We start from the raw sequence: 26,909 nt of genomic DNA on the forward strand, positions 1-26,909 counted from the left end.
GAACAAGCAGCCCTGCAGGGCTGTCTGTTGGACAGCTGACCATCCTACGATGTCAGGTGATGGAAAGGAGTGTGTGGTTTGTAGGCTTGAGGCCTGATAGGCTTGTGGGCCACACGTTTGTCACCGCTGCTTCCAATCAAGCCCTGCTCTGTCCTCTCCTCCCACCCCAGTGCAGGAAGATGTCAGTGGATGGGGTTGGCATACCAACCGTGAGTTTGCCACCTCTAGTACACATTGTTCCAAGGTTATGAGTAACGTATGAAAGCAAAATAACAGGAAGCTGGCGCAGATGGTTCGGATTATATCCTCCAACACCAAATGAAGTTTCTAGACCAGTCATCAAGAACACTCCAAAGGTACCAAAGAGGTAACCTTTCTCCCAAGCCCCGCAACACGTTGAGAGCAAGGCAAAAAGCTCACCAAAGCAAAGGGCCGCTCCTTTTCCAGGGAGTGAGCTTCAAGGGGTGGCTGTGGAGCAAGGAGCTTCCCGCCATTTTGATTCACGTGACGAAACCATTTGTGGAGACGTGCGGGCGTGAGAGCCCTCCTGCTCTGCATTTTGCTGCCTCTGGCTGTCCGTTTCCTTATGGCTTTGAGAGCATGGGAGGCGCTTTCTGGTGTGTGGAATTCTAAAACACACACACACAAAAATCAATTGAGTGCTATTTCCTCAGCCAGGACAAATAACAAAGATTAACTGGGGGAGATTCCCGGGATGGTGTTTGTTTGCTCAAAAGCCTGTCTCCCCTCATCCAAGAAACTGCAGGAATAGACGGCATATAAATAATAAAATTAATTATTATTATTATTATTATTATTATTATTATTATTATTATTATTGCGCCTAGAATCCAGTTCCCCAGGTGCCGTACTTACTGAGAAAGCAGTAATTCCTCTGTTTTCCGGTTCCGGGATCCCTTGGCAGGAAAACTGCATTTAGGTCTTTCAAATAACCCAGCTTCTCCCGCAAGCCTGCCTCGCTCTGGGCTTTCCCCAATCCTGCCAGATAAAGGACGCCTTCGTTGTCTGCATCTCTTTCCAGCTCCTTCACCAGCACCTCAGAATCGAGTGTTTCCTCAGTGACGGGTCTCTGAAGCTGAAAGGCACCAGAGGAGAAACAGACCATCACCTCGCACCCTAATAGTCCAGAGGCCTTCTATCCTGTGTGCATGAGAGCATTACTTAAGGGGCTGGTGGGCTTGCAATGGGCATGAAATGCTTTAGAGGAATTTGGAAGGTGCAGGTCAGAGCAGAGGGTGGGTTTCCCCTCAACACACACCTTCTTTCGCAGTCTGATCACCTGGAGGCAATTTGTATGCATCACAGGCGAGGGGCTCCATGCAGGTCTACTGTGGAAATATTTTGCTTAACATGGTTTTTTGTCATTGAAATACACTGCAGACGTCTGATCTCCCTGGAGACCTAGAGATGCGACGATAGGCTGCTCTGCCTCCTTTCTTTTAGCAAATGTTTTGTGCCACTGGGGAAGTGGTAATTCTGTATTGATTTGTTTTGGATGTTTGTATGTGATGCCACCCCTTCATGAGTCACTGCCTTGCTGTGGTGAAGGGGCTTGAATAACTCAGAGAAGCTATGAACTATGCCGCAAAAGCTATAGTTTTCCCAGTAGTGATGTATGGAAGTGAGAGCTGGACCATCAAGAAGGCTGATCGCTGAAGAACTGATGCTTTTGAATTATGGTCCTGGAGGAGACTCTTGAGAGTCCCATGGACTGCAAGAAGATCAAACGCATCCATTCTGAAGGAAATTAGCCCTGAGTGCTCACTAGAAGGACAGATCGTGAAGCTGAGGCTCCAATACTTTGGCCACCTCATGAGAAGTGAAGACTCCCTGGAAAAGACCCTGATGTTGGGAAAGATTGAGGGCACAAGGAGAAGGGACGATAGAGGACGAGATGGTTGGATAGTGTTCTCGAAGCTACCAGCATGAGTTTGACCAAACTGCAGGAGGCAGTGGAAGACAGAAGTGCCTGGCGTGCTCTGGTCCATGGGGTCACGAAGAGTCGGACACGACTAAACGACTAAACAACAACAACAACGTGATTCCAAGAAAAGGTTTGATGATGATGGTGGTGGTGGTGGTGGTGGGAGCCAATTTATATCTGAAGCAAAGTACTGGAGAGTTCGGAGACTTACGAGGGGGGAAGACAAGATGTTGCCGTGCCTGCCCACTGCTGCTCTCTGCCCAACACTGTCATGAATGCAGGGGCAAGATACGAGCTTACCTTGATTGAGGATCCTGCTACTTCTGCGCCATTGAGACTCTCCAGGGCAAGCTGGGCAGCCTCAAGCACTTCATACTGGATACAGACGTGGGGCTTTAGAAAAAGAGAATATTGCAACAGATCAGCCCAGGTCATAGGTCAATAAACCATGGTTTTACCAACCTCAGAACAAGCCATGTGGCTGCCTACCCCCTCACGTGCCAGTCCCCACTGTGGTTTCAGCCACATTTGCAAACCATGATATGAAGCCAGCAGCAACGGACAACTGTGTTTAGAAAACCTGTATCCCATTTTTCCACTACAAGAGCCCCCAACATAGGTGCTTCTTTTTTAAAAAAATATTTTATAAAACAGAAAACGCAAATGAGAAAAGGGCAAACATTGAGAATAAAGAATAATATGCATTCAGTACAAGGTTTTTGAAAATAAAATCATAAAAGTAAAAAAACAACAAGAGGTGTAACTAGAAGGAATACATGTGCTACCTCCCTCATCCTAGCAGAATTCCTTTTGTTTATTTACCTCAAATGTTTCTGTGATGGCCCTTATTGACAGAACATGGCCGTATTTCTTGAAGGTTCTCTTCAGAGACTTCAGGCAGAAGTCTTTGGCAAAGGGGCCTGCATAGAGTGTCAGCATGTTGGCCAGCCTGGTCCTCATCTGCGATAAGGGGAGGGTTTAAAAACAAAATTAGTTTTTCACTTCTGTTCCAGAACAAGGCTGGTTGCATTTTGGACCCCCAGGATCTTCTTTTTTAAAGTAACTTGCTCCCCACCTCAAACCATAAGGCTTTGGGAGAAGATTCTGGGCAGATAAAGGAAGCATTTCTTCACACAGTTAAACTATGGAACTCGCTGCCACAGGAGGCAGTGGTGGCCCCAATCATGGATAGTTTGAAAGAGGATTAGACAAAATCATGGAGGACAAGGCAATATGTTCTGTTGGTGTAATGTGAATAATGGGCTAAATTACACAGTGCTTGGGCTCGGGTTTTGAGGAGCACATTTTCCATGTCTGGATGCTCTTGAGATAAGGCTGCCAGGTGCATTGGGTTACCATAGCAACACAGCCAGGTTGAGTGCATGACTTGCTGAGTCATTCACCCTCCCACTGGTTCAGGACTGCTCACTCAAGGCAGGATTTCACAGAACGGCCACCCACAAATCCACTCCTGGTTTTATGCACCCCACAAAAAAGTTATTCTTCTCAGCAGCCTAATTAAGGGAGAGGAGAATATTTTGTTGTTGCTACTGTTAAAAACACACAATCAAATCAAAATTGGAACTCAGAAAGCATCACCAACCAATAGCAAATCATCCGGAGAGCTTCCTGTCAATCAGATTTTGGGGGACCTTTGGCCCTTTGGATGTCACTGAACTACAACTCCCATCACCTCTGGCCTTGCTTGTTGGCATGGATGGGAGCTGTAGTTCAGCAACATCTGGAAGTAGTAGTAGTAGTAGTAGTAATAATAATAATAATAATAATAATAATAATAATAATAATAAAATAATAATAATAAAAATAATAATAATTTATTATTTATACCCCGCCCATCTGGCTGGGCTTCCCCAGCCACTCTGGGCGGCTTCCAGCAAAAAATTAAAATATCGTAATACATCAAACATTAAAAGCTTCCCTAAACAGGGCTGCCTTCAGATGTCTTCTAAAAGTCTGGTAGTTGTTGAATAATAATAATAAAGGTGCCCCACACCTGCTTTGGGTCTTGCTTTGGCCACCCCTGTGGAAGGACATAGGGAAGTGCTGTTTACCTTGGAAACCGTTTCTGAAACCTGGTTGGGTGTGGCATGCTGAGAATCCAAAGCAAACTGAATTACACTGAAGGAGGACCCAGGAATCTGTTCCAGGGCTCTCTGGAGTACCTAAACAGAGAGAAAGTTGCGTAGGAGACATTTGGAGTCATGGGCTGCAGGGTCAATAAAAGTGAAAACCTGACTGCATGGAAAACGAATATCTGGGGCAGGGAAACCTTTTCAGCCTCAGGACTGCTGTGTTCCTTTTTGGGAAACCACCTGAGGGTCACATAACAGTGGTGGGTGGGGCTGGATGCAAACATGGGCGGAGCAATGGATGCAAATATTACCTTTGAATATTAAGCTACGTAGCTTCTACACAGGCTCACCCACCCTTCCTCTGGATAAGGAAAAGACATTATCAGAGTTCCAAGGACACATTCCCAGTCAAGCAAAAACTCTCAAGGAGGGTGTGAAGCACACCCATTGAGGGGTGTGGCCCGCAGAAAGGGGGTGTGGCCTGTGGAGAATCCTGAAGGCCAGAGAGAGAGGCCTGGCTGGAACTGACAGGAGCCCAAAAGATCAGGAGGGCAGCAGGTTGGCAAAGGCTCTGTCAGCAAAATACACTTACAGTTAAAAAGAAAAAGGTAAAGGACCCCTGACAGTTAAGTCCAGTCGTGAACGACTCTGGGGTTGCAGCACTCATCTCACTTTACTGGCCGAGGGATCCAATGTTTGTCCGCAGACAGTTTTTCTGGGTCATGACTAAGCCGCTTCTGGCAAAACCAGAGCAGCACACAGAAACATCGTTTACCTTCCTGCTTCTGTTGGGAAGGACCAAGGTGTGTGGGGTTTCTCAGCTTTGGAAAATGAATATTAAGCTGGGATAAAATGTCAAGGCCGGGAGGGATATTTAAAACTCACTTGCTTATTAGGAGAGCCAGTCTGATTTTGACAGTTGTAGGAAGATCCCTCATTCTGTTGTCCCAGAAGCAATGTTTTTTGACCAACAGAGTGCAAGATGTCTAGAAGGCTATAAGACACACACACACAAAAACCAACAATGAAAGCAAAGTCTATTTAAAACAAACAAACAAACAAACAAACAAACAAACAAACCCATTGTCATGTTTAACACTGACTACTCACTTTGATTAGATAATAATAATGATTAATATTTATATAGCTCTGTATGACACCCAAAAGTCCTTAATGGACAACCACCCTATAAGTTGGCCAATATTATTATGCTTCATAATGCAAGGAGGAAATATTTAATTAAAGGCAAGTGGGAACTGCAAGGAAACTTCTAACGAAAGGCACAGTCACCCTGGAAAACATCAATAGTGTTTTTTGAGTCCACCCTGGACAGGGGGTGGCGGTGATGTAATAGCACTGCATCACAAAACAGTGAAAACAAATAAGGTCTGAAAAAACATGGGGCCAACACAGAAAAATTCAAATGCAGCAGGCTGATACCATCTGGATTTCCTGTACAGAGTGAACGAAGGTTGGCAATTCCAGATTAAATTGTGACAATGGAGAAAGCCAAGAGCGCTAAAATGTTGAGTTTCCAGGTCCGGCTCCTTTTGCAAAATCAACAACTGGCGATTGCGACAAGACCACAGATCCTTAGATGAAGGCAGGCAGATTATCATGCGGACAATGTGTCCTGAAAGGTGCAGGTAGCTGAATTGCAGAGTGTTCTTTCCAGAGACTCTGCCGGCACAATAATAACTTGTCTAAGTGGAGTGATGGTGCTACAGAAGGCTGAGATACGCACATCGCTCAGGCAAAGGCTGCCCCAAAAGGAGAATTAAAAACAGCACAAAGGTTATTTACCATTGGTTGGGTTTCCTCACCCCGTTCTTTTGCAGCGGCAAGGCACCGTTCCATGCCTCTCCCGTCTCCCTTTGCTTTAGCTGTCTTGCTTCCAGGTTCAGCTCTGCTACCTGGTGTGAAGCCAATATAGTTTCACCAGACATTCCCCTTTCCAGAGTCTGCGCTCAGTCACAGTTGCAGGTTTCTGATCTGGGTGTGGAAGCGTTTGCGCAGATTTCCCTTGCAAATTATGTGCCCGTACAATATTAAGAATCAGGGCGAGGTCTTGGCACCCAGCAAGAAAAGGGGGCTTGCAACTAGATCATGTTTCCCCCATTCTGGAACCCTCTGAACATTTTGAACTCCCACCAGCCGCAGTCAGTGGGGCAAACGGTCAGAGATGCGGAGGGGGGGGGGGCAGAAAATCAACAGAATCTGGAGGGCACCGTGTGGGAGGAGGTGGCGATAGAAATCAGAGTTTAGGCCACTGCTGGCGGGCAAAATGGGAACCTTCTGGCAGAGCAGAAATTAAATCCCTCACTTCCTACTGAAACTAAGCCTCTGGACTCAATTACCAGCTGAAATTTGGCAGGCGTCATGGGGGGTCATTATCTTTAGGTGCCTACAGAAGATGCGATGGTTTTAAGAAGGCTTTTCCTGAAGTGTGACTGGGTCATCTATGAAATATTAATTGTATAGGATGCTTTTAGGTTTTGTTGGAATGGTTTAAATTATTTTTTAGAGTTTGCCAAAAGAGTTTGATCTTATTTTTATCTCGATGCACACCGCTTCGGTGGCCTTAGGTTGTGAAGTGGTTTATAAATTTGCAAAACACAACAACAACATGTAGTACAGTGGTACCTCGGGTTAAGAACTTAATTCGTTCTGGAGGTCCGTTCTTAACCTGAAACTGTTCTTAACCTGAGGTACCACTTTAGCTAATGGGGCCTCCCGCTGCTGCTGCGCCGCCGGAGCCCAATTTCTGTTCTCATCCTGAAGCAAAGTTCTTAACCCAAGGTACCATTTCTGGGTTAGCGGAGTCTGTAACTTGAAGCGTCTGTAACCCAAGGTACCACTGTATTACTAATAAGCCTAAGAACTCCAAACTGAACTGAGCACTTATCCTTCCCCCGAATACTTCACTCTCCCTCTCCCTCTGTTGTCTCCTTGGGGGGGTCGCATTCAAGACTGTAAGCTCTTTGGGGCAGGGATTTGTTGCCTTCTTACTCTGCAGAGCGACCTTAACACCAATGGCTCTGTGAGGTAATGATTCCCTGTCTCCAGGATTTAGTGACAGCTCTCCTTTGCACTCTACAGATGAAACTCAAATTAACCACAGCCTTTCTGGGGGCCTGTAAACCTTGTCAGCAGAGCTCCCCATCTATAGCCCCTCTTGGGTCTTCAGAGAGGCTAAGAGGCCCCTCTTGGTAGTTCATTGTGGGGTGGATATCCCAAGAGAGGCCACTTTCTGTGGCAGCTCTAAGATGTGGCATTCCCTCCCCACAGATGTCTGCCAGACACCTTGCAGAGCTTTCATTCTCTGCTGAAGACATACCTCTTTAACTTGGTCTTTCAGATAGGGCAGAGGCAGGCAGATTTAGGACCCAGCCTGATTTTTTCTCACCGCAGATTGTTTTAACTGATTTCAATATTTTCACAGTGCTGTAACGTGCTCTGGGACCTCGTGGTGACAAGCCTGACCTATCTGCATACTTGCAACATCTGTTTTTATTCCATATGATCAGTCACACAAGGCAGCAGGTTCACAGCTATTATAAAATATGCTTCGTGGAAAGTCGTGGCTCGGCTGCTTTGGCTCCAGGGAGAGTGAGGGAATGTAATTTGAGTGAAGTGTCCTATTTGCAGCATTTGCCGTGTGTATTATTCTTATATTATTTGCATTTTTGGGGGGAGGAATATATAACATTTGGTTATGGTTCAGAGTGAAGAATTCATCATCAAGAAAGCAGCTGCTCTAGCTAAACCTTTTCTGTGGGTCAGTGATGCATTTGGAGGAATTGGTTACATTCCACAAAGGAGTTTGTTGTCAAAACTGTTCCCAAGGACTCTAGATTACTTGGGCATGAAAAGGACTAATTTGTCGAAATGGGCTTGCAGTCACCCTAGAGTGACTCAGACTCAAGCCCCACCTGATCAGAACCACAGAACTGTAGAGCTGCAAGGGACTCCAAGAGTCATCTAGCCCAACCCCTGCGATGGAAATCAATGAATTAAATCCCACAAACTTATTTCAAAGGCAAAGCAGACAAGCCCTTACTTTCCTCTCCCGCTTTGACGTATTGCATCCCACACATTTAGGGTTTGTTCTTTCGTTGATCCCTGGCATTTTCTCCCTCCCCACACACCCTTTCAACCTGTCAGCAGGCATACCATCCTTTTGCAGACAAATATTATTCAAAAGAAAGAAAGGAAGGAAGGAAGGAAGGAAGGAAGGAAGGAAGGAAGGAAGGAAGGAAGGAAGGAAGGAAGGAAGGAAGGAAGGAAAAGAAGCGCAAAAGATGCAAACCCACATACCTTCCTGGGTCCTTGGCTGATGAAATACTGGGCCAGTTCAAGGGCACACTTGGCATCTTCGGTTGGATCGTGGCCGCTTCCGTCTGTGCGCTGGATTTGCTTCCTGCAAAGCAGAAAAGCAAGATGTGCAGAAGATTTAAGTGCGGCGATGCAGTGAGGGCCGTGGTAACAGCACACTCTGCCTTGCAGAATGGCTCTTTCATGAAAGGAATCCCCCTTTGTGGCCGAGAGCAAAGACAATCTCCTCGTGATTTCCGGGATCTGCTCTGTTTTCCAAACCTTGGGGTGGAAGTTGGCACAATCTGACCCCTCACAGGTTGGAAAAGGGCCGTAGCTCAGTGATAGAGCATCTGTTCTGCATGCAGAATGTCTCAGGTTCAATCCCTGGCATATCTCTGGAGCAGGGCTGGTAGGGACCCCGTCTTGAAATCATGGAAAGCTGCTGCCAGTCAGAGTAGACTGGTGACTGGGAGCGGCCGCCGAGAGCATATAACACAGGTCCTGAAAGACCTATATTGGCTCCCAGTACGTTTCCGAGAGCAATTTGAGGTGTTGGTGCTGACCTTTAAAGCCCTAAACCAGGCTTCCTCAACCTTGGCCCTCCAGATGTTTTTGGCCTACAACTCCCATGATCCCTAGCTAGCAGGACCAGAGGTCAGGGATGATAGGAATTATAGCCTGAAAACATCTGGAGGGCTGAGGTTTACTTCTTTGACATCTGATGGAAGGGTGTTTCACAGGGTGGGTGCCATCACCGAGAAGGCCCTCTGCCTGGTTCCCTGTAACTTAAATCTTAAATCCCTGAGGCTTAAATCTTAAGGTCATGGGTTCGAGCCCCATGTTGGGCCAAAGGATTCCTGCACTGCAGGGGGCTGGACTTAGATGATGTCAGGGAACTGCCATCGGAGCCAGAGGCAGAGGGAAGGCTCCAGAGGGATGCCAGACAGGGTCCCAGCAGGCAGAGAAGCAGCCCATCTGCTGGGGAAGGAAATCAGCGTAACACCAGTGGAGAAGGGGGGCAGATGGGGGAATCGGAGAGGAGGCTCCAGGACTCTTCACCAGAGACCAGCGGGGAGAGCACGGGTACTCCGCTGCCCACACCCTCCCTGCGCAGAAGACTTCCACACAGGGAGAGTAGGCGGAGACTAGGTGTCAAATAACTTCTTTGCTGGAAGAAGTTCAAGAAACGCCCACTGACGGATTCTGCCAGCGATTGAGACAGCCACGGGTGAGAGGCTGTCCAGACAGAAAGGGTTCAACCAGGCAACCTAGCCAGGAGTGGCGGCAACTTACGCACGAGCAACCCCTAGAACCATTACAGATGAGCATTGTGGTCCCTTTCTAACTGTATGATTTTATAGCTTGGGGGAAATGAGTGACAGGGGAAATACTTTACCTTAAAACTGCTTCTGCTAAAAATTTGAGCTTGAATCGTCTGCCACCCTTCCTGGCAAAAAGAAGAGAAGTATCTATAATGTTCGGATGTACCATCTGGAAGAAGCAGAGAGGGGTGTTAGAATACATGACTCAAAAACGGGTGGCATTTTTAAGTCACAAACGAGGCTGGGAAACTTGATCCTTTGCTACTGGCCCGGATTTGCAGCCTGCAAACTGGAAAAATACTAATAGTGAACAAGAAGGGCTTGTTGTATCAGGCCAGCAGCCCATCCAGTCCAGCGTCCTGTTCTCACAGCAGCCAACCAGATGCCTGTGGGAATCTGCCTGCAAGCAGGACACAAGGCCAACGACTTAAGATCACCTTCCTCCATGGCTGGATCTAGACGCATCCAAGAAGTGATTCAGTTAAACACGTAAACTTCATACAGGGAAGTCCCGTTGGCGAAAAACAGGACTCCACAGTGCCATCTGGTGTCGAAGTGTTATAATACATATAAAGTGCTTTATCTTTACAAATGTAGCTGAGTCCCACTCGATCCTTTAGTGTGGCAGCACTTTGGAACTCCTTGCCTGTTGAGATCAAGCAGGTGCTTTTCCTGTGCTTTTTCCGATGCCTGTTAAGCACATTCTTGTTCAGAAAATCCTACTTAAGATGCTTAAGTTAAGGCGATTCTAATCTGTTTTAATATTTTAACTTTTATACTCTTTATAAAGTGTGGTTGTGACTTTTCCCCTTGATTTTACCACTTTATCTTTCTGCAAGCTGTTCTGAGGTTTTCTACAACCAATGGCTTCCAAGTTACAAGATTCTGAACAGTTAAGATCTGTTCGACAGTGGAACAGACTCCCTCGGAAGGTTATGGATTCTTCTCCCTTGAGAGATTTTTAAGCGGAGGTTGGATGGCCATCTGTCTTGGATGTTTTAGTTGAGATTCCTGCATTGCAGGGGGTTGGATTAGATGACCCTCGGGGTCCCTTCCAATTCTACGATTCTGATAAGTGGTGTATAAATTTTGTGCAATAAACAAACAGCACCCTGCCCGCCTGCAACTCCTAGCACCTGGTATGCAGAGGCAAACTGGCTCCAACAATGGAGGCAGAACATAGCTGTAATGTTATGTTATGTACAACTAGAGCTGGGTAATATATCACTGCAAGGATAATTACCCTTAATCATCCTTGTTTTTCCTTCTCCAGCTGTCTCCCGCTGTCATGGGAGCTGCCTCCATTAAGGCAGACCGGAACCGGAAGCCAGGGGCAATATGTATCTTTCAAAATCAGTTTCAAGTCCACATCACGATATTGGTTTCATAATTTTTGACCTGGCAATACATTGCGAATCATGATTTGTGTTTCTGTGTACTATGCAAAAATCACAGTGTGGGGTAAAATGCGTGATGCCAGCCAATGCCTCTAACACAGCTCCATCCTTATTTCAGACGTCGTGACATATTGGTATATATCAAGATCACAGATATCGCCTAGTATTAATGACAATCCTTGATAATAGCCCCTAGACGGCTAGATGGACAGAGAGCCTGACTCAGTATAGCTCCCTGTGTTTCTAAGGTTAAACATGCAGATTCAATTTCCTTGCCCTTTACGCAAGAGGTCCGAGCCCTGAGAGGAGTGAGAGCTGTTGAAGGAAAGGAGACTCACAGACTCACTTCTAGAGCTTGAAGGTCGAAATTCAAAGAGTGGCCCACTAAAACTGCGTCGGAGGGCAGCAGCTTCTTCAACCGGACCTGGATGTCGGCGAGGGTTGTCGTGACGGGAAGGAGCAGCTCTTCTGTGATGCCAGAGTAACTTCAAAACACAAGAGGAAGGGTAGTCAGAGCCCTTGAAGGAACGCTGCATTTTCAAGCCAAGGCAAAGCTTTGGTGGGAATCCTTGGCACAGAATCTCGCCCGGCCTCTTCATTTAAAATCTGATTTGAAACATCCCGAATTTCCTTTTCCTGGCCAAATCCCACCTTCCCTGTGGAACAGCTCAGACCTGGCCTTTGCAGGGAGAAGGGGTGTCACAGAACAGCCTGTGTCGCTTCAGACAGCCAAGGAGGGAAATGTAGGTTTGTCCAGAAAGGGTACGTCATTTCTGATGATCAGTCCGTGAGTGCCGATACTTATACAGTGGTACCTCGGGTTACATACACTTCAGGTTACATACGCTTCAGGTTACAGACTCCACTAACCCAGAAATAGTGCTTCAGGTTAAAAACTTTGCTTCAGGATGAGAACAGAAATTGTGCTCCGGCGGCGCAGCAGCAGCAGGAGGCCCCATTTGCTAAAGGGTGCTTCAGGTTAAGAACAGTTTCAGGTTAAGTATGGACCTCCGGAACGAATTAAGTACTTAACCCGAGGTACCACTGTACGGCCAAATCTGCATTACCAAGGCAGAAGAGGGAGATCTCAGCTGGTCCCTGAATGAGCGCAGTGTGGGTGGGAAGGTTTGCAGAAATATAACAATTCTTGAAAGAAAACCCTAAGGGCAGGGGGAGGATCGGCCAAACAGCTCCATCAAGTCTGAAAAACGCTCAGTGGACACAGAAGGGGGAGCAGGGTAACAGAAAAGGGATTTGGAGGGGAATGGCTTAGATTTTCCCAGCCTTGGGTCCCCAGGTGGTGTTGGAGTACAATCCCCCTCATCTCTGACCAGATGGTGGGAGCTGTCGTCCGGCAACATCTGGGAGTATCCTGAACAGAAGCAATTCTAAGTCCCACGTGCTAATTCTCAATTTATGGGATACACACACACACTCCCCTGCAGTGCCTAGGCTTGGTGGTTTTCTGCCCTTCTCCCCCACAGAATAAATGTGTGACAAGGGTACCTCGTGAGGTAATTTCTTATTGGTAACTTGGGCTTGACCAGCTCATTCATAATGCACCGACCACTGGCATCCACCACCGAGATTCGCGTGAGTTCGGATCCCTTATCGGTGAGGCACTGGGGAAAACATTGAGAAGCAAAGAACATCAAGAAAAGTCTTGACTGGCTCAGGCTGAGACCGTGCTTTCCTCCCCACAACATCCAAACCCCTGCCACGTAAGTACAAGCCCACAAGCAAAGGGGTCTCCTGACCAGGGCTGGTTCGAGTACTCAGATTTGCTGAGGAGGCTTTTAGGAAAGACCTGGCAATGTTTCACGCTGAAGGTCTCCCACAGTTTAAGCCTCAGATACAGCAAGGAAACATAACACAAGCACAACACTCATTTCTTTTGTTTGTCAGTGAGTGTCACGCCAACGTACCATTTCACAGTCCAGCCCAAAGAGGGGACTGCTGTCTGTCGCTGGGCCATCACAACAGGTGCGGACAAAATGGCTGCAGTTGCTGAGGCCTAGAGAAGGAAGCGGAGGTATTTCAGCTCCAAAAGACATGGCAAGAGCCAGTGTGGTTGGCGCTTCCATTTCAAGAGAACGGTGCGCAAGTTCTGTGACGTACGATGGAACGCCAGGGAAAATGAAACTTAGCTCAGTCTGAAAGAATATATCCGAGTACTCTGAAAATCATTTGCCCACCAACAAAGCCCACCAGAAAAGGGTAGATCTGGCTGAAAGGGAGCACAAGGATATCTGCAATGATTGTTGCAATGAATCCCTAATTATGATTACTTAATAATTATTGGACGCGGGTAGCGCTGTGGGTTAAACCACAGAGCCTAGGACTTGCCGATCAGAAGGTCGGCGGTTCAAATCCCCTCGATGGGGTGAGCTCCCGTTGCTCGGTCCCTGCTCCTGCCAACCTAGCAGTTCAAAAGCACGTCAAAGTGCAAATAGATAAATAGGTACCACTCCGGCGGAAAGGTAAACGCCGTTTCCATGCGCTGCTCTGGTTCACCAGAAGCGGTTTAGTCATGTCGGCTACATGACCCAGAAGCTGTACGCTGGCTCCCTCGGCCAATAAAGCGAGATGAGCGCTGCAACTTCAGAGTCGGCCACGACTGGACCTAATGGTCAGGGGTCCCTTTACCTTTAATAATTATAATATTATCGTACGACTGTAGAAGGGACGTGGCTTTGAGAAGGCGTGGCTGTGATTGTCATGAAGGGACTCTGCGCTTCTGAATTTGGCACCACACGACTGACTAGAACGGTAAGCGATGAGGTGGCAGACGACAAAAGCAGACTTTTTAACAATAGTATGGGTTCTAAACAGCAGCTAGCATATAAACAACGGTTTGTCATGGGGTCTGACCTGAATCGCCTTCTCAAGCTACCCTGCCTAATATTATTCCATTTGTGATGCTGAATAGTTAAGAGAATTTGTACACATCGGTACATGGGCTCCACCACCGAACCACGGCATCCCCTCACTTTTCAAATAATCTGCAAATTAACTGTAATCACAAATGTGCGTTTCTGTTTTCCCCAATAACAGGAGCTTACCTTCCAAGGGGTAATCATTGAGACGCATCTCCTCTGCAGTAAGGACATACCTGGAGAGCCCATGGGCCTCTTCTCCATATTTCTGAATTATGGGATCTTTCCGTGTCACTGAAACACAGAACAAAGGGAGAGGTCAGCAAGGTTGTGGGAGCCAGACAGTTTGCAGAATATAAACCTCGGGGGGGGGGGATTGCAAAACAATTCAATTAGTACCAGGTGTGTTCATAGGACACAGAATGCTGACTGACAGGTGTCTGTGTGTGTAAAACTGTGGGAATGGAATGGAGTACCCTGAAAAGAGCATGGCTGGCTGAAATTCCAAACAGGAACACTCCATGCCGCCAGGTTTTGTTTCGGGTTCTACTTGCATTTCCATACATTGTATTAATACTCCCTGTCCTCAACACTGCACAAATGTCAAGTCACACACATTTCATCCAAACAGGTCTGCTGAGAATTGCAGCCTTAATTAAAATTCTAATTTAAAGTTGTTGGTTTTTTTAAAAAAATCCAAAATAAATTAAGTGCAGCTTTTGTGTGAGCTGCTAAAAAAAAAGGCAACTTATCTTTTTTTTTAACAAAAACAGGAAAGTCTTCAAGTTCTAGTAGAAGCGGGTCTCATGTAGGTGGAGAGGTAGTGACAGAATACATCACCTGTTGAATTCCTGCCTTTTAGGCACCTTGCATGAACCCTGACGGTGTAGAGGAGCCAGCAATCACAGATAGAAACCCTTGTTTTCCGGCTCCTCTGTTTGGTGGGTTGCTACTTCTCCTTCCTGCGGCCTACGACTGCACACTCTGAAACAGCTCTGGGGTAGCTCCGTCGCTAAGGGCACGAGACTCTTAATCTCAGGGCCAAGGGTTCAGTCCCTGCGTTGGAGAAAATATTCCTGCACTGCAGAGGGCTGGGCTAGATGACCCCCATGGTCCCTTCCAACTCTACGATTCGATGGCAGGGAATCCTGAGCTGTATGGTGGGAATCTGTGGCAGGCTCATAGGCATCAGTTTGTGCTAGTTTCTGGCAGGCAGGAACCCGTGTCACTCTTTTGGGCCTAAGCCATTTAAGGCTTTTTATATGCAAGTGCCAACAGCTTGAATTTGGCCCAGAGACTCGCTGACAGCCAGTGCTGTGCTTTCAGGACTGAACTATTTGGGCAGAGCTGTACCATGTGTTTGACGGACGCCAGGTCAAATTCACAGGAGAGCCACACATGCCAATCTGGAATAGCAAGGGATTTTAAAGCTACAGGGAACCAGGCAGAGGGCCTTCTCGGTAGTGGCACCCGCCCTGTGGAATACCCTCCCACCAGATGTCAAAGAGAAAAAGAACTATCAGACTTTTAGAAGACATCTAAAGGCAGCACTGTTTAGGGAAGCTTTTAATGTTTAACAGGTTATTGTATTTTGGTGTTCTGTTGGAAGCCACCCAGAGTAGCTGGGGAAACCCAGCCAGATAGGCGGGATAAAAATAATAAATTATTATTATTATTAACCAACCGAGGTTCAAGTACAGTGGTACCTCAGGTTAAGTACTTAATTCATTCTGGAGGTCCGTTCTTAACCTGAAACTGTTCTTAACCTGAAGCACCACTTTAGCTAATGGGGCCTCCTGCTGCTGGCATGCCGCTGGAGCACGATTTCTGTTCTCATCCTGAAGCAAAGTTCTTAACCTGAGGTAGTATTTCTGGGTTAGCGGAGTCTGTAACCTGAAGCGTATGTAACCTGAAGCATATGTAAGCAGAGGTACCACTGTACACATAAATACTAAATACCTTGCCTGCTGATCTGTGGAGCGTAATTTATTCCCGAGCCGCAAAGTTCTTTCATAAAGTCATCAGAGGCCGGGGGCAGAGAGAAGCGCTGTTGAAAGACACAGAGGACATGGCAAACCAAAGAACTGAAAATGCAGAGAAACATGTGCGTCACAGCGAGATTTCTCTTGTATCCAGGAATGGAGAACCTGTAACTCTCCACAACTCCAAATTTCCCCATTTGCTTGTTTATTTAACGCCTTATTTAACACACCCCAAGGAAATGCACAAAGTGCAACAAAGACAGCTTTATTTATTTATTACATTTAGAGGCTGCCTTCTGCTTCAAGAAGCTCAAGGTGGTGGCACTGTTCTCCTCACTCCCCATTTTATCCTCACAACAACCCTGTGAGGTAGGAGAGGCTGAGAAAAGCAGGGACTGCCCCCCCCCCCCGGTCACCCAGTGAGCTCCATGGCTGAGTGGGGATTTGAATCCTGGCCTCCCAGTCCAATACTCAAACCATTACACCACACTTTAAAAAGAGTTTAAAATGACATGGAAAATAACAGCAGATAACTTTAAAAACAAACGAAGCAGACACGTATGGCAGCTGGAAAAGCCGGGAAGCTTAAACAAAACCAAAAAGAAAAACTTGGGTGGGGTTTTGTTTTGTTCTTTTGGTACCCCAGTAATTAAAAATACATTTCACTGACTCCTAGTGTTGGATCGGGTCCAGAAACCCTGCATACAAATAAATTTAACATGAATGAATAGCAGCTACGTAAGTTCTCGAATCTTCGGACAGAGAAGGTGCCAAAATACACAACTGAACAAAAGGTCAGGCCAAGTAATTAAGGAGCTGCTATGGAAGCCATGTGCCAATCCCACAAAAACAAACATTTTTCTTTTCTGCTTGAGGTCTTAGGGCAGGGGGTCACAAACTTTTCAGCAGCGGGCCGGTCCGCTGTCCCTCCAACCTTGTGGGGGGCCAGACTATATTTTGGTGGGAAATGATGCAAGAGCACCACAAGCCCCGGTGGCTACTTACCTGTGTCTTGCAAGCAGCAGGGGCTGGTGGCAGGACAATGAGCAGCGTGTGAAAGGACTCCGGAGAGGAGCTGCTTAAAATGGCGGCCACTCGAGCATTGCTGCTGGCACCAACAAAGCCCAGTCCCCTTCCTCCTCTGGGCAGGGCAGGGAGAAGCCAGAAAGAGGGAGGGAGGAGGCGCCGGCGCCGCCGTGTGAGGGAGAAGGAAAGAACCCATGTTTTGGTGATCCACGCGGTGATTCCTGGACCATCCGCGGGCCAGATCCAGAAGGCAATTGGGCCTGATCTGGCCCGCAAGCCTTAGTTTGCCTACTGTGGGGTCCCACAGACTAAGGAAAGCAATGTGGTAGATTTACTCTCCACTCAGATTTCAAGACAGTGGCCCAAGTCCAAAACTTCCGAGGTTGATAGTTCTGGAAATAACAAAGCCTAGATAGAAATAAGTGGACGCCTAACCAGGAAAGTCCAAAGCTGAAAAATTACAGCATTTCCCTTTTGATCAAACATGCAGTAGTATCCAGGTCCTGATTGCAGGCGTCTGATGGACATCTGGTTGGTTGCTGCGAGAACAGGATGCTAGACTAGAATCACAGAATTGTAGAGTTGGAAGGGTCATTTGGTCTAACCCCCTGCAACGCAGCAACCTCAGCTAAAGCATCCATGACAGATGGCCATCCAACCTCTGCTTAAAAACCTCCAAGGAAGGAGAGTCCACCACCTTCCCAGGGAGTCCGTTCCACTGTCAAACAGTTCTTACTGTCCAGAAGTTCTTCCTGATATTTAGTCAGAATTTCCTTTCTGGTAACTTGAAGCCATCAGTTCGGGTCCCGCCCTCCGGAGCAGGAGAAAACAAGCTCGCTCCCTTGTGACAGCTCTTGAGAGATTTAGCCTAACTGAACAGGGCTCTTCTTATGTTGAACGTACGTATCATTTGGAAGGATTTTTAATTCATCAAAACATTGAGCAGATGATTCAAGTGATTCCCCTTCTCCCCGTGATAGAGGTCCACCGACTGATACTGGTCTTTTGCCTTTTTAAGTTTCACCTCCGCGCTAGCTGAAGCGCCCAAACACTTTCCAAACGCACGTGCAACAGACGCACTGCATAAACAGACCCCTATTAATAGGCAGAAAACAAGCGGGGGTCTGCAATAAAATGTTGCAGTGCCGAGGGCTGCTTTTTTCAGTGCTCCAGACGACCAGTCGTGCCCAATTCTAGGATACTCCATTCTACTTCCCCCTTCGGGGTTTGCCTCCCCTCCCTTTTTTATTCCTCACAGAAACCATGCATGGTAGGTTAGGATGACCCTGTGAGCTCTCTGGCCAAGTAAGGATTTGAAACCTGGTCTCGTGAGAAGAGCTCTGGCCAAATGTCCAGCTAGCCTAGCATCCTGCCCTCACAGTTGCCAACTAGATGCCCATGGGAATCCTGAAAGCAGGACCCAAGAGCAACAGCCCTTGCTTGTGACTGATTACCAGTCAGTGGTATTCAGAAATATACTCCCTCCAACAGTGGTTATAGAACCACCGTCTTTCTGAATACTCATCTCCCAGGCCATAGTCTACTATAGTCCAAACACACTAGCATACAGCCATTTTAAAACTGCCTCACTCTTGAGTCCGAAATTGTTGCTTTAACGGTGGGGAGGACTGCACAGGGGGACAAATAACATTTTCAGGGAAATGGGAGTGACTAAAACGGGCCTCTTTTGTGTCGTTATCGTATTAATGACCTCGACTTCCAGGCAGGAGCCGGAGAAAGCTCAGTCTTCGTCTCGCTGGCAAGGACTGGCGGCTGCATATTCCTGGAAAGTCTTGAATTTGCTCTCAATTAAAGACATGTGTTTCCTTGCCACTGGAAAGCCCCCCCCCCCATCCACCCACCGCTTAAAAAACACACAAAACAAACTTGGGCAAAGTTTACTCATTCAAAGCATCCTGTTCAGAGGAGACTTGTAAGGAAAACCGAAATGAAAAAGAAAAGAAAAGAAATTGAGCACATTAAAGCAGACTCTATTCTGCGTGGAAAACAGTTGTCTCTTTCAAAAGACAGAACGTACCGTTTGTGTTAAGAAAAGCACATCACGCGAACGCATATTCGCAGCTAGGTTTTGGAGCCCTGTGTGCCCAGACTTGGGAGACGAAGTTCTTGGGGAGAGTGCAGAGGGAAGATTTTTAATGTTTAGTTATGTTTTTATAAAAAAAAATCCTTCCAGTAGCACCTTAAAGACCAACTAAGTCAGTTCTTGGTATGAGCTTTCGTGTACACTGTGTATCTGAAGAAGTGTGCATGCACACGAAAGCTCATACCAAGAACTGACTTAGTTGGTCTTTAAGGTGCTACTGGAAGGAATTTTTTTTGTTTTGACTATGGCAGACCAACACGGCTACCTATCTGTAACTGGAACTATGTTTTTATATACGTTGGAAGCCACCAAGAGTGGCTGGGGTAACCCAGTCAGATGGGCGGGGCACAAGTTAAAATAATAATAATAATAATAATAATAATAATAATAATAATAATAATAATATCATCTGGTGCCTTCTTGAGCGGCCACAGATTGTGGCTGGAGAGTGGGGAGAGCAAGGGAGAATAGCACGTCCATTTTGCCGCTTTATTTCATTCCTGCAAATCAGGCAACGAAACCTGCCAGCCTGGAAAAGGGTTCGCAGCAGAGGAGGGGAAGTTTCTCTGGCCTGAAGGTAACTCTCCCTTCTCAACTGACTTCTGGGGGGTTGAGGGGGCAGAGCCAGAGGGAAAAGTGAGTGGTGCAATGGATGTGAATTTTTACACAAACTGAAACATATGCACCTCCCCCTCTCTATCCTCTATCTGTCTGTGCAATATGGACAGATGGAGATGAAAGGATTCATTCCAGCTGATAAGGGGCATGTCCAGGAGCCAAACAGAAAGATCAAGGGTGGGGGGGGCACATTTGGCCCACAGAACTGAGGTTTGCCATCCCTAGTTTGCTGCCCTCTGGAACTGATTATAGGAGCTCTGTCCCGATTATAGGAGCTTGCCCAGATGCCTCAGGGATTACGGCTGGTGAACTTACATGTCTGAATATCTTTCGGAGATGCTTGAACTGCAGGTAGAAGCGGTCGAAGTGGAGCTGACCGACGTCCCGCAGGACCACCACCACTACGCCAGCCAGACGCCTCCGGCGATGAACACGGCACCAGCTACACCACAAAGCAGGGGGAGAAGGAAAGCCATTACCGCTCCGGTGAGCCTCCTGCCTTTCTCTAGGTGGGGGGCAAGGTCTGGAGCTCAGCGGCAGAGCATCTGCTTTGCATGCAGAAGGTCCCGGGTTCAAATCCCCAGGCATCCCTAGGTCCTGTCTGAAACCCTGGAGAGTCAGTGTAGACAATACTGAGCTTGCTAGACCAGTCGTCCTGGGATCGTGGTCTGCTAGTGGGCTTCCCATAGGCATCTGGTTGGCCAATGTGACAACAGGAGACTGGACTAGATGGGCCATTGGCCTGACTCCGCTGGCCCTTCTTGCGTTCTGTTTCAGTATAAGGCAGGTTCCTTGGTCATGGGTATTTTAGGGACAAGGACCTGGTTTCCAGTCCTGGTCAATGTTGTTGATGCAGCGCTGGGACACAGAAAGATAACAATAACAACAACAATTTATGATTTATACCCCGCCCATCTGGCTGGGTTTCCCCAGCCACTCTGGGCGGCTTCCAACAAAACACTAAAATACAATAACCTATTAAACATTAAAAGCTTCGCTAAACAGGGCTGCCTTCAGATGTCTTCTAAAAGTTTGGTAGTTATTTTTCTCTTTGACATCTGATGGGAGGGCATTCCACAGGGTGGGTGCCACTACCGAGAAGGCCCTCTGCCTGATTCCCTGTAACTTGGCTTCTCGCAGAGAGGGAACAGCCAGAAGGCCCTCGGCGCTGGACCTCAGTGTCCGGGCGCTGGACTGTAAATGCTCTTTATGCCTCTTTAGTCCAATGCCCTTTACTTTGATTGCCACAAGTTCTCCAGTTCTCAGTCAAAGAGATCTTCCTATCACCTGCTGTGTGAGTCTCCCACCCCCTTTTTTTAAGGCAATGCCAAGAACGGAACGAGGAACTTTCTGTATGCTTTGCCCCTCTTGAGCATGGTTAAGTTGGAAAGAGAATATTTATTCAGAGCAGCGAAGGCCTGCAGCACTGCTGGGGAATCTCAAGTGCTGAATGCGGCCCCCAGGTATCTCTACCAGGCCCCCAGGACTCCCTCCTGACCACACCTCTCACAATATACCCTCCCAACAGCGCATGGCAAAGCTGCTTTTGAAAGGCAAGGAATTTGGAAAAGCAGTCCAGGACATGGTGTTTGTCTGCTGCTTCCTAGTTTATAAATGCTGTACTGATTTGTTGATCGCATTACACAACTTTTGCTTTAATTGTGGCGTCCAGCTTATTTTTTAGTTGCTGCTTTGTTAATGGTGTCTTATAGACTGCAATTGTTTCACTGATGATTTGTTACTTGTTCTAGATGATTCATGCTGCATTTGTGATGTTCTCCATCAATCTCCCTTACTGGCATGAACAGGATGCAGAAGTATTTAAGTCAAAGCGTAAAATTGGCATCTGTTCATAGTAGATGCTTTAAGATAAAACTAAGGTTAAAAAGTGCCTCTTGAGTCTTACAGTGATGTGGCATCTCTCAGAAATTTTGCTACTTTCTCCACAATGCCATTAATTATCCCATATGATTTATGCTGCGTTTATTATGTTCAACCATGTTCTTATTATTTATTGTTTGTAATCCTCTTTGGGATTCTTGAATGAAACTGTAATAAATCAAGCAAATCAATCCATCTGTTCATGAAAACAAAGGAAATCAATATTCCTACTGGACTAGATTTCTGTTCTTATCCTGAAGCAAAGTTCTTAACCTGAAGCACTATTTCTGGGTTAGCGGAGTCTGTAACCTGAAGCATATGTAACCTGAAGCGTATGTAACCTGAGGTACCACTGTATTTTCCTCAAAGATCCCTGGGAACTGTGTATGCTGGCAATTGCAGTTCTGCGAGGAGCAAAGTACAGTTCCCAGAATTCTTTGGAGGAAGCCATGTGTTTTAAATGCATGGTGCTGACGTGATCTATGTTGGTGCCAGAAACTTGACACAGGCTAATGGAGGTGTCAAAGGTGCATGGCTCACAGCTCATCAGAGCACATGAGAATGACATTAGGTGATGGTTTGTAGTGAGATCTATTTTTGTTGGAGCATGTAGGGTGGACTCCTAGACTGAACATATAGTAGGATGAAACAAAAAAATTCCTTCCAATAGCACCTTAAAGACCACCTAAGTTAGTTCTTGGTATGAGCTTTCGTGTGCATGCACACTTCTTCAGATACACTGAAACAGAAGTCACCAGACCCTTCTATATAGTGAGAAGGTGGGGAGGGGTATTACTCAGAAGGGTGGTGGGAATGGGTGATTGGCAGATAGCTGTGATGAGCCTGTTGACGACTCTTAACGACTGCAATAGGTCTTACAGGAAAAAGCAAGGGGTGAGAAGGTGAAAAATGGCTTTGTCATGTATAATGAGATAAGAATCCAATGTCTTTGTTCAGACCAGGTCTCTCCATGGTTTTAAGTTTGGTAATAAGTTGCAATTCAGTAGAAGGGTCTGGTGACTTCTGTTTCAGTGTATCTGAAGAAGTGTGCCTGCACACGAAAGCTCATACCAAGAACTAACTTAGGTGGTCTTTAAGGTGCTACTGGAAGGAATTTTTTTGTTTTGACTATGGCAGACCAACACGGCTACCTATCTGTAACTGTGTATATAGTAGGATGGGCAGCCTTCAGTCCTCCAGGATGTTGCTGGACTCCAGCTCTCATCCTCAATGAGAGCATGGGAGCCCATCAACACCTGGAAGGGGACAAGTGACTACCTGGGATGAGTTGCATCGTGGCGCTTCCCCAAAGCAGAATATTTGAGGAATCTGTACAGTTGGTCGTAGCTGATTTCAGAGTCTTCTCCAAACACTTCGGCAGACAAGCGAGGCTGCTTCTCCTGAAAAGAACGAGAGAACCAGCTCAGGATTGTTTACAAAGACAGAAAGCGTTGAAGTGTCTGAGCTGCCACTGAATGGATTCCAGAAGGGGACGACTCGTCTCTTACAAAAAGGGCACAGAGAAAATAAATGAGCGAGCAGGGAAGAGAGAGTGAGCATACAGTATTTTGATTATGCATAACTTGACATCATTTGGAAGCTATTTACATAAACACAGCAAATGCCAAGCGACTGCAGTTGGACGTGCCATTTGCAAAAATCCTCCGCTGAGAAGTTAACAACCCTGACTGTGAAAAAACACATGAGTCATCCTCTCAAAAACGACCTTGCAGGGTTAGAAATGGTGGGGGAACTTGGCTGCCTGCTTTCCTACCTTTCGGTTTATAAGACTTGACCTACAAAGTGCTTTCAGTCTTGTCTTGATTTCATGAGCGCCAGAAGCTTGAGTTTAATTTTGCAGAATTCAGGGAGGAGCACACTGGCTTCACACAAACATGGCCTGGAGGTGATGAGTCTTAATATGTTGGCCACTTTTGATCAAGTATGGCCTTTTACAAGAGCTCTCCTGGATTTTGGCCCAGTGAGCATTCAGGCTGCTGCATTTTGTACTAGCTGCAGTTTCCGGGACAACTTCAGGGGAAGCCCTGCAAAGAGTGCATTGTACTAATCCAATATGGAGTGACCAGCACCCTGAAAACTGTGGTCAGGCTACTCTGGTCCAGAAATGGCTGTAGCCAGGGAAACAGTCAAAGCTGTTAAAAAAGCAATGGGTTGTATCCAGCGCTAGTACTATTCAGAGTTAACCCACTGAAGTTAATAGGTGTGACTAACGTAGGGTCATTATTTCCAATGGGTCTACTCTAGTACACAATTTATTGTTACTTTTTGCTGAGATTGGAGACTGAGGGGCTGATCCACAGAACTGAGAGCAGATCTCCTGCAATAGCAGGAACACTTACATCACTTTTAGCTTTCTGCTGGTTTTGGCAAACATTGCTTTCATCAACCTTCCTTCTCTTTTTAACCTTCTCTGTCTCTTCATTATCTTCACAGGGCCGTTTCTTTTTCATGACATGGGTTGCTGTATCCATTTTGTCCATCAGTATGGGGTTGGGGTTTTTTTCTTGGGGTGTCTGTGTGTGTTGTATCTGCCAAAAAGATGAATCAGGAAATAAAATAGCTGGAAACAGATTTAAGTTGAACAAAATATAACGAACCCCATGACACGATTTGGCATCCCTTGGCAGGCACAGACAGAAGAGGAGGAAATGGCGTGGTGGGGTGGATTGTGGGAAGCTGGGTTGGAGGCAGGCAAATCTCCTCTTTTCACTCAACTACAGTTGCTTTGGAAGACGAAGCAGGGATGCGAGCTCTTCCCTCCGACCCACATGTGGAGCAGAAAGCCTCAGTGGAGGTTGCATAGCAGTGGTGGCCAAACTTGGCCCTCCAGATGTTTTGGGACTACAATTCCCATCATCCCTGACCACTGGTTCTGTTAGCTAGGGATGATGGGAGTTGTAGTCCCAAAACATCTGGAGGGCTGTTTTGCAACCACAGGATAGGGTTTTGATCTGCTGAGGGCGTTATGGCTGACAGGAAGTGGTAACTGATCAGGAAGGTGCTTGTCATCTAGACTCAGGAGCTGCCTTCACAGATGGAAGAAGACCCATCTACCCCACTCGCAATCTCAACATCCCCGCAAGGCAAGAGTCTCCTGAGTGAACACACCACGTCGCAGCTTTAAAAGCTCAGTGGGATGGGTGGGGAAACTTGTGACATCTTCGTTGCTTCTGTCTGGTTCTGAACTTCTTGCCCTGCTCTTGAACTCCTGAGTCCTGTCTTAGCTGCTGAGCCTGTACTGCTAGCCGTCTGAATAAAGACATCTTTCTTATTTACAAGTCTCTGTGTTTTGGGAGGAAACCAGGGCAATGTTCTGCCACATTTGAAATGGGTTTCAGCATGGTGCAACTGTGTTGTGGGAGGGAGTAGAGGCTGCTGCTTTGTTTTCGTTCTCGTTTTTTTGTGTGTTTTCTTATCTTGTATTTTTGTTCTGTGAGCTAAATTGAGATCTATGCATGGAGGGCGGTATACGAATTTAATAAATAATAGTAACTGGGAGCATTTACACAATGGTTCCAACCAGTTAAGCTATTTATAGTCACAAGATAGTATACGTTTGTTCTATGTTTTACATTTGTGCACTCAGAAGTCCTGCTGAACTTAATTGTGCTTACTTTATAGGAGGTGTGCCAATGATTGCAACCTATACCACACTGAAAGCAGTGGGGAGTTCGATGTCTTCAACTTCTCCATTGCCTTCAATAAGGGGCAATGAAATGGGGTGTCCAAAAACGGAAGCACCCCACACTGCTGTTGCAGGCCCTCCTCCCCTTTGAGAACACTCAAATTAACAATGGTACTTAAAAGTAAATCATAATTAATCTGCATTAATGATTTCAACAGGACAAAAGCTCTGTTTACCTAGGCTGCAACTATACTCCTACTTACCTGGGAGGAAACCCCATTGACTTCAACAGGGCACACTTCTGAATAGACATGGTTAGGATTGTCATGTTATTCTGGATCCAATCCACAACTGAAGGGGAAGCCATTATGGACCAAACATACTTTTGGTGGAGCCAAGCACATAGCAACATGCCAGACTCTCTAAGTGTCTCTATTTTCCAGGGACGTCCCTGGTTTAGAGAAGCCGTCCTGGTTTCTGATTTGATCCTGGAATGTCCTGCTTTTCCTTAGGATGTCCCTATTTTCATTGGAGAAATGTTGTAGGGTTTAGTTATCCAACCCCTGAGCCATCTGAAGGCAATCCTGTACAGTGGTACCTCTGGATGCGAATGGGATCTGTTCTGGAGCCCCGTTCGCATCCTGAAGCGAACGCAACCCGGGTCCACGCGTCTGCAGGTCGCGATTCGTCACTTCCGCGCATGCGCATGTCATTTTGAGCATCTGCGCATGTGCGAGCAGCGAAATCCAGAAGTAGCGCGCTCCATTACTTCCAGGTCACCACAGAGCGCAACCCGAAAATGCTTAACCTGAAGCTACTTCAACCCAAGATATGACTGTATAGGGAAGTTGTTTTTTAAAAATGTTTTTATATGTGTTGAAGGCTGCCCAGAGTGGCTGGAGCAACCCAAGAAGATGTGTGGGGTATAAATACTAAAATTATCATTATGGAACGGGACGTTCCTATCTTCATTGGAGAAATGCTGTGAGGGTATGACATGCATAATAATAATAAAGGGAGGAAATAAATGTTGTGTCGTGAAAAGGCTGTAATACACACCATACAATTGAAACAGATTCCCCCTTCCCAAATCCTGGGAACCGTAGTGTGCAATTCCAAGCACCCATAACAAACTACAGCTCCCAGGATTAAGCATATGGTGTGCATGGCAGCCTAAATAGCATGGAGCAGGTGCAGGGACACCCACAGCGCGTGCAATAATGGTAAGGAGACTCAAGACTGCAGGTTACAGAGCCAATGTTAGCACTACTCAGAGTAGACCGCTGGGAGACCTGCAGCCATGTGCGTTTATCCGGGGAGGGGGGGCAGGATTCCTCCTCCTCCTCCTGCCCTCTGAAGGCAAACCCCGCATAATCGCTTCTCCCGTCCCGTCCCCCCGGGGACACAGAAACGCCATTCAAAGAACGACGGTCGTTTAAGCAGGAGAGACGCTCACCTTCTTCCTCCGTTTGCCTTCGCGGGATGCAGAGCGGAGCTCCCAATCGAGGAAAAGCTTCAGATCGGCAATCGTTTCCTTCGGCCTAGGCTACTCGCCCGCCCACCCGCTCTCTCGGAGCGCCGCATAGGCTGTTGGAGAAGTCGCGAGCGGGGACTCCAGAGCGGAACGGAGAGCTCCTCGGAAGTCAGAAGGACCAGACTCTAGTAGCCGATTTGTCGACGGCATCGATAAGAGGCGGGATCC

The 26,909-nt window shown here is 46.8% G+C and overlaps 1 protein-coding gene across 2 annotated transcripts in view; it reads right to left on the reverse strand.

Annotated features, from left to right (window-relative positions):
• Nucleotides 1-24,062, reverse strand: part of REXO5 (RNA exonuclease 5) — a gene marked incomplete at its 5' end in the record, with an annotated part of 41,583 nt that extends 17,521 nt beyond the window's left edge. For both annotated transcript variants that reach the window (XM_081888878.1, XM_081888877.1), the window contains 17 exons: nucleotides 421-629; nucleotides 877-1,096; nucleotides 2,246-2,338; nucleotides 2,768-2,905; nucleotides 4,018-4,128; nucleotides 4,924-5,032; nucleotides 5,842-5,951; nucleotides 8,356-8,458; nucleotides 9,752-9,846; nucleotides 11,421-11,559; nucleotides 12,581-12,696; nucleotides 13,000-13,088; nucleotides 14,137-14,244; nucleotides 15,910-15,997; nucleotides 19,996-20,122; nucleotides 22,840-22,961; nucleotides 23,922-24,062. In XM_081888878.1, the coding sequence (XP_081745004.1) occupies nucleotides 421-629; nucleotides 877-1,096; nucleotides 2,246-2,338; nucleotides 2,768-2,905; nucleotides 4,018-4,128; nucleotides 4,924-5,032; nucleotides 5,842-5,951; nucleotides 8,356-8,458; nucleotides 9,752-9,846; nucleotides 11,421-11,559; nucleotides 12,581-12,696; nucleotides 13,000-13,088; nucleotides 14,137-14,244; nucleotides 15,910-15,997; nucleotides 19,996-20,122; nucleotides 22,840-22,961; nucleotides 23,922-24,062 (2,118 nt within the window). The remainder of the gene's footprint in view (nucleotides 1-420; nucleotides 630-876; nucleotides 1,097-2,245; nucleotides 2,339-2,767; nucleotides 2,906-4,017; nucleotides 4,129-4,923; nucleotides 5,033-5,841; nucleotides 5,952-8,355; nucleotides 8,459-9,751; nucleotides 9,847-11,420; nucleotides 11,560-12,580; nucleotides 12,697-12,999; nucleotides 13,089-14,136; nucleotides 14,245-15,909; nucleotides 15,998-19,995; nucleotides 20,123-22,839; nucleotides 22,962-23,921) is intronic.
• Between the last annotated feature and the right edge of the window lie 2,847 nt (nucleotides 24,063-26,909).

The sequence above is a fragment of the Podarcis melisellensis genome (assembly GCF_964234715.1).
Source record: "Podarcis melisellensis genome assembly, chromosome: 14".
NCBI lineage: Eukaryota > Metazoa > Chordata > Lepidosauria > Squamata > Lacertidae > Podarcis > Podarcis melisellensis.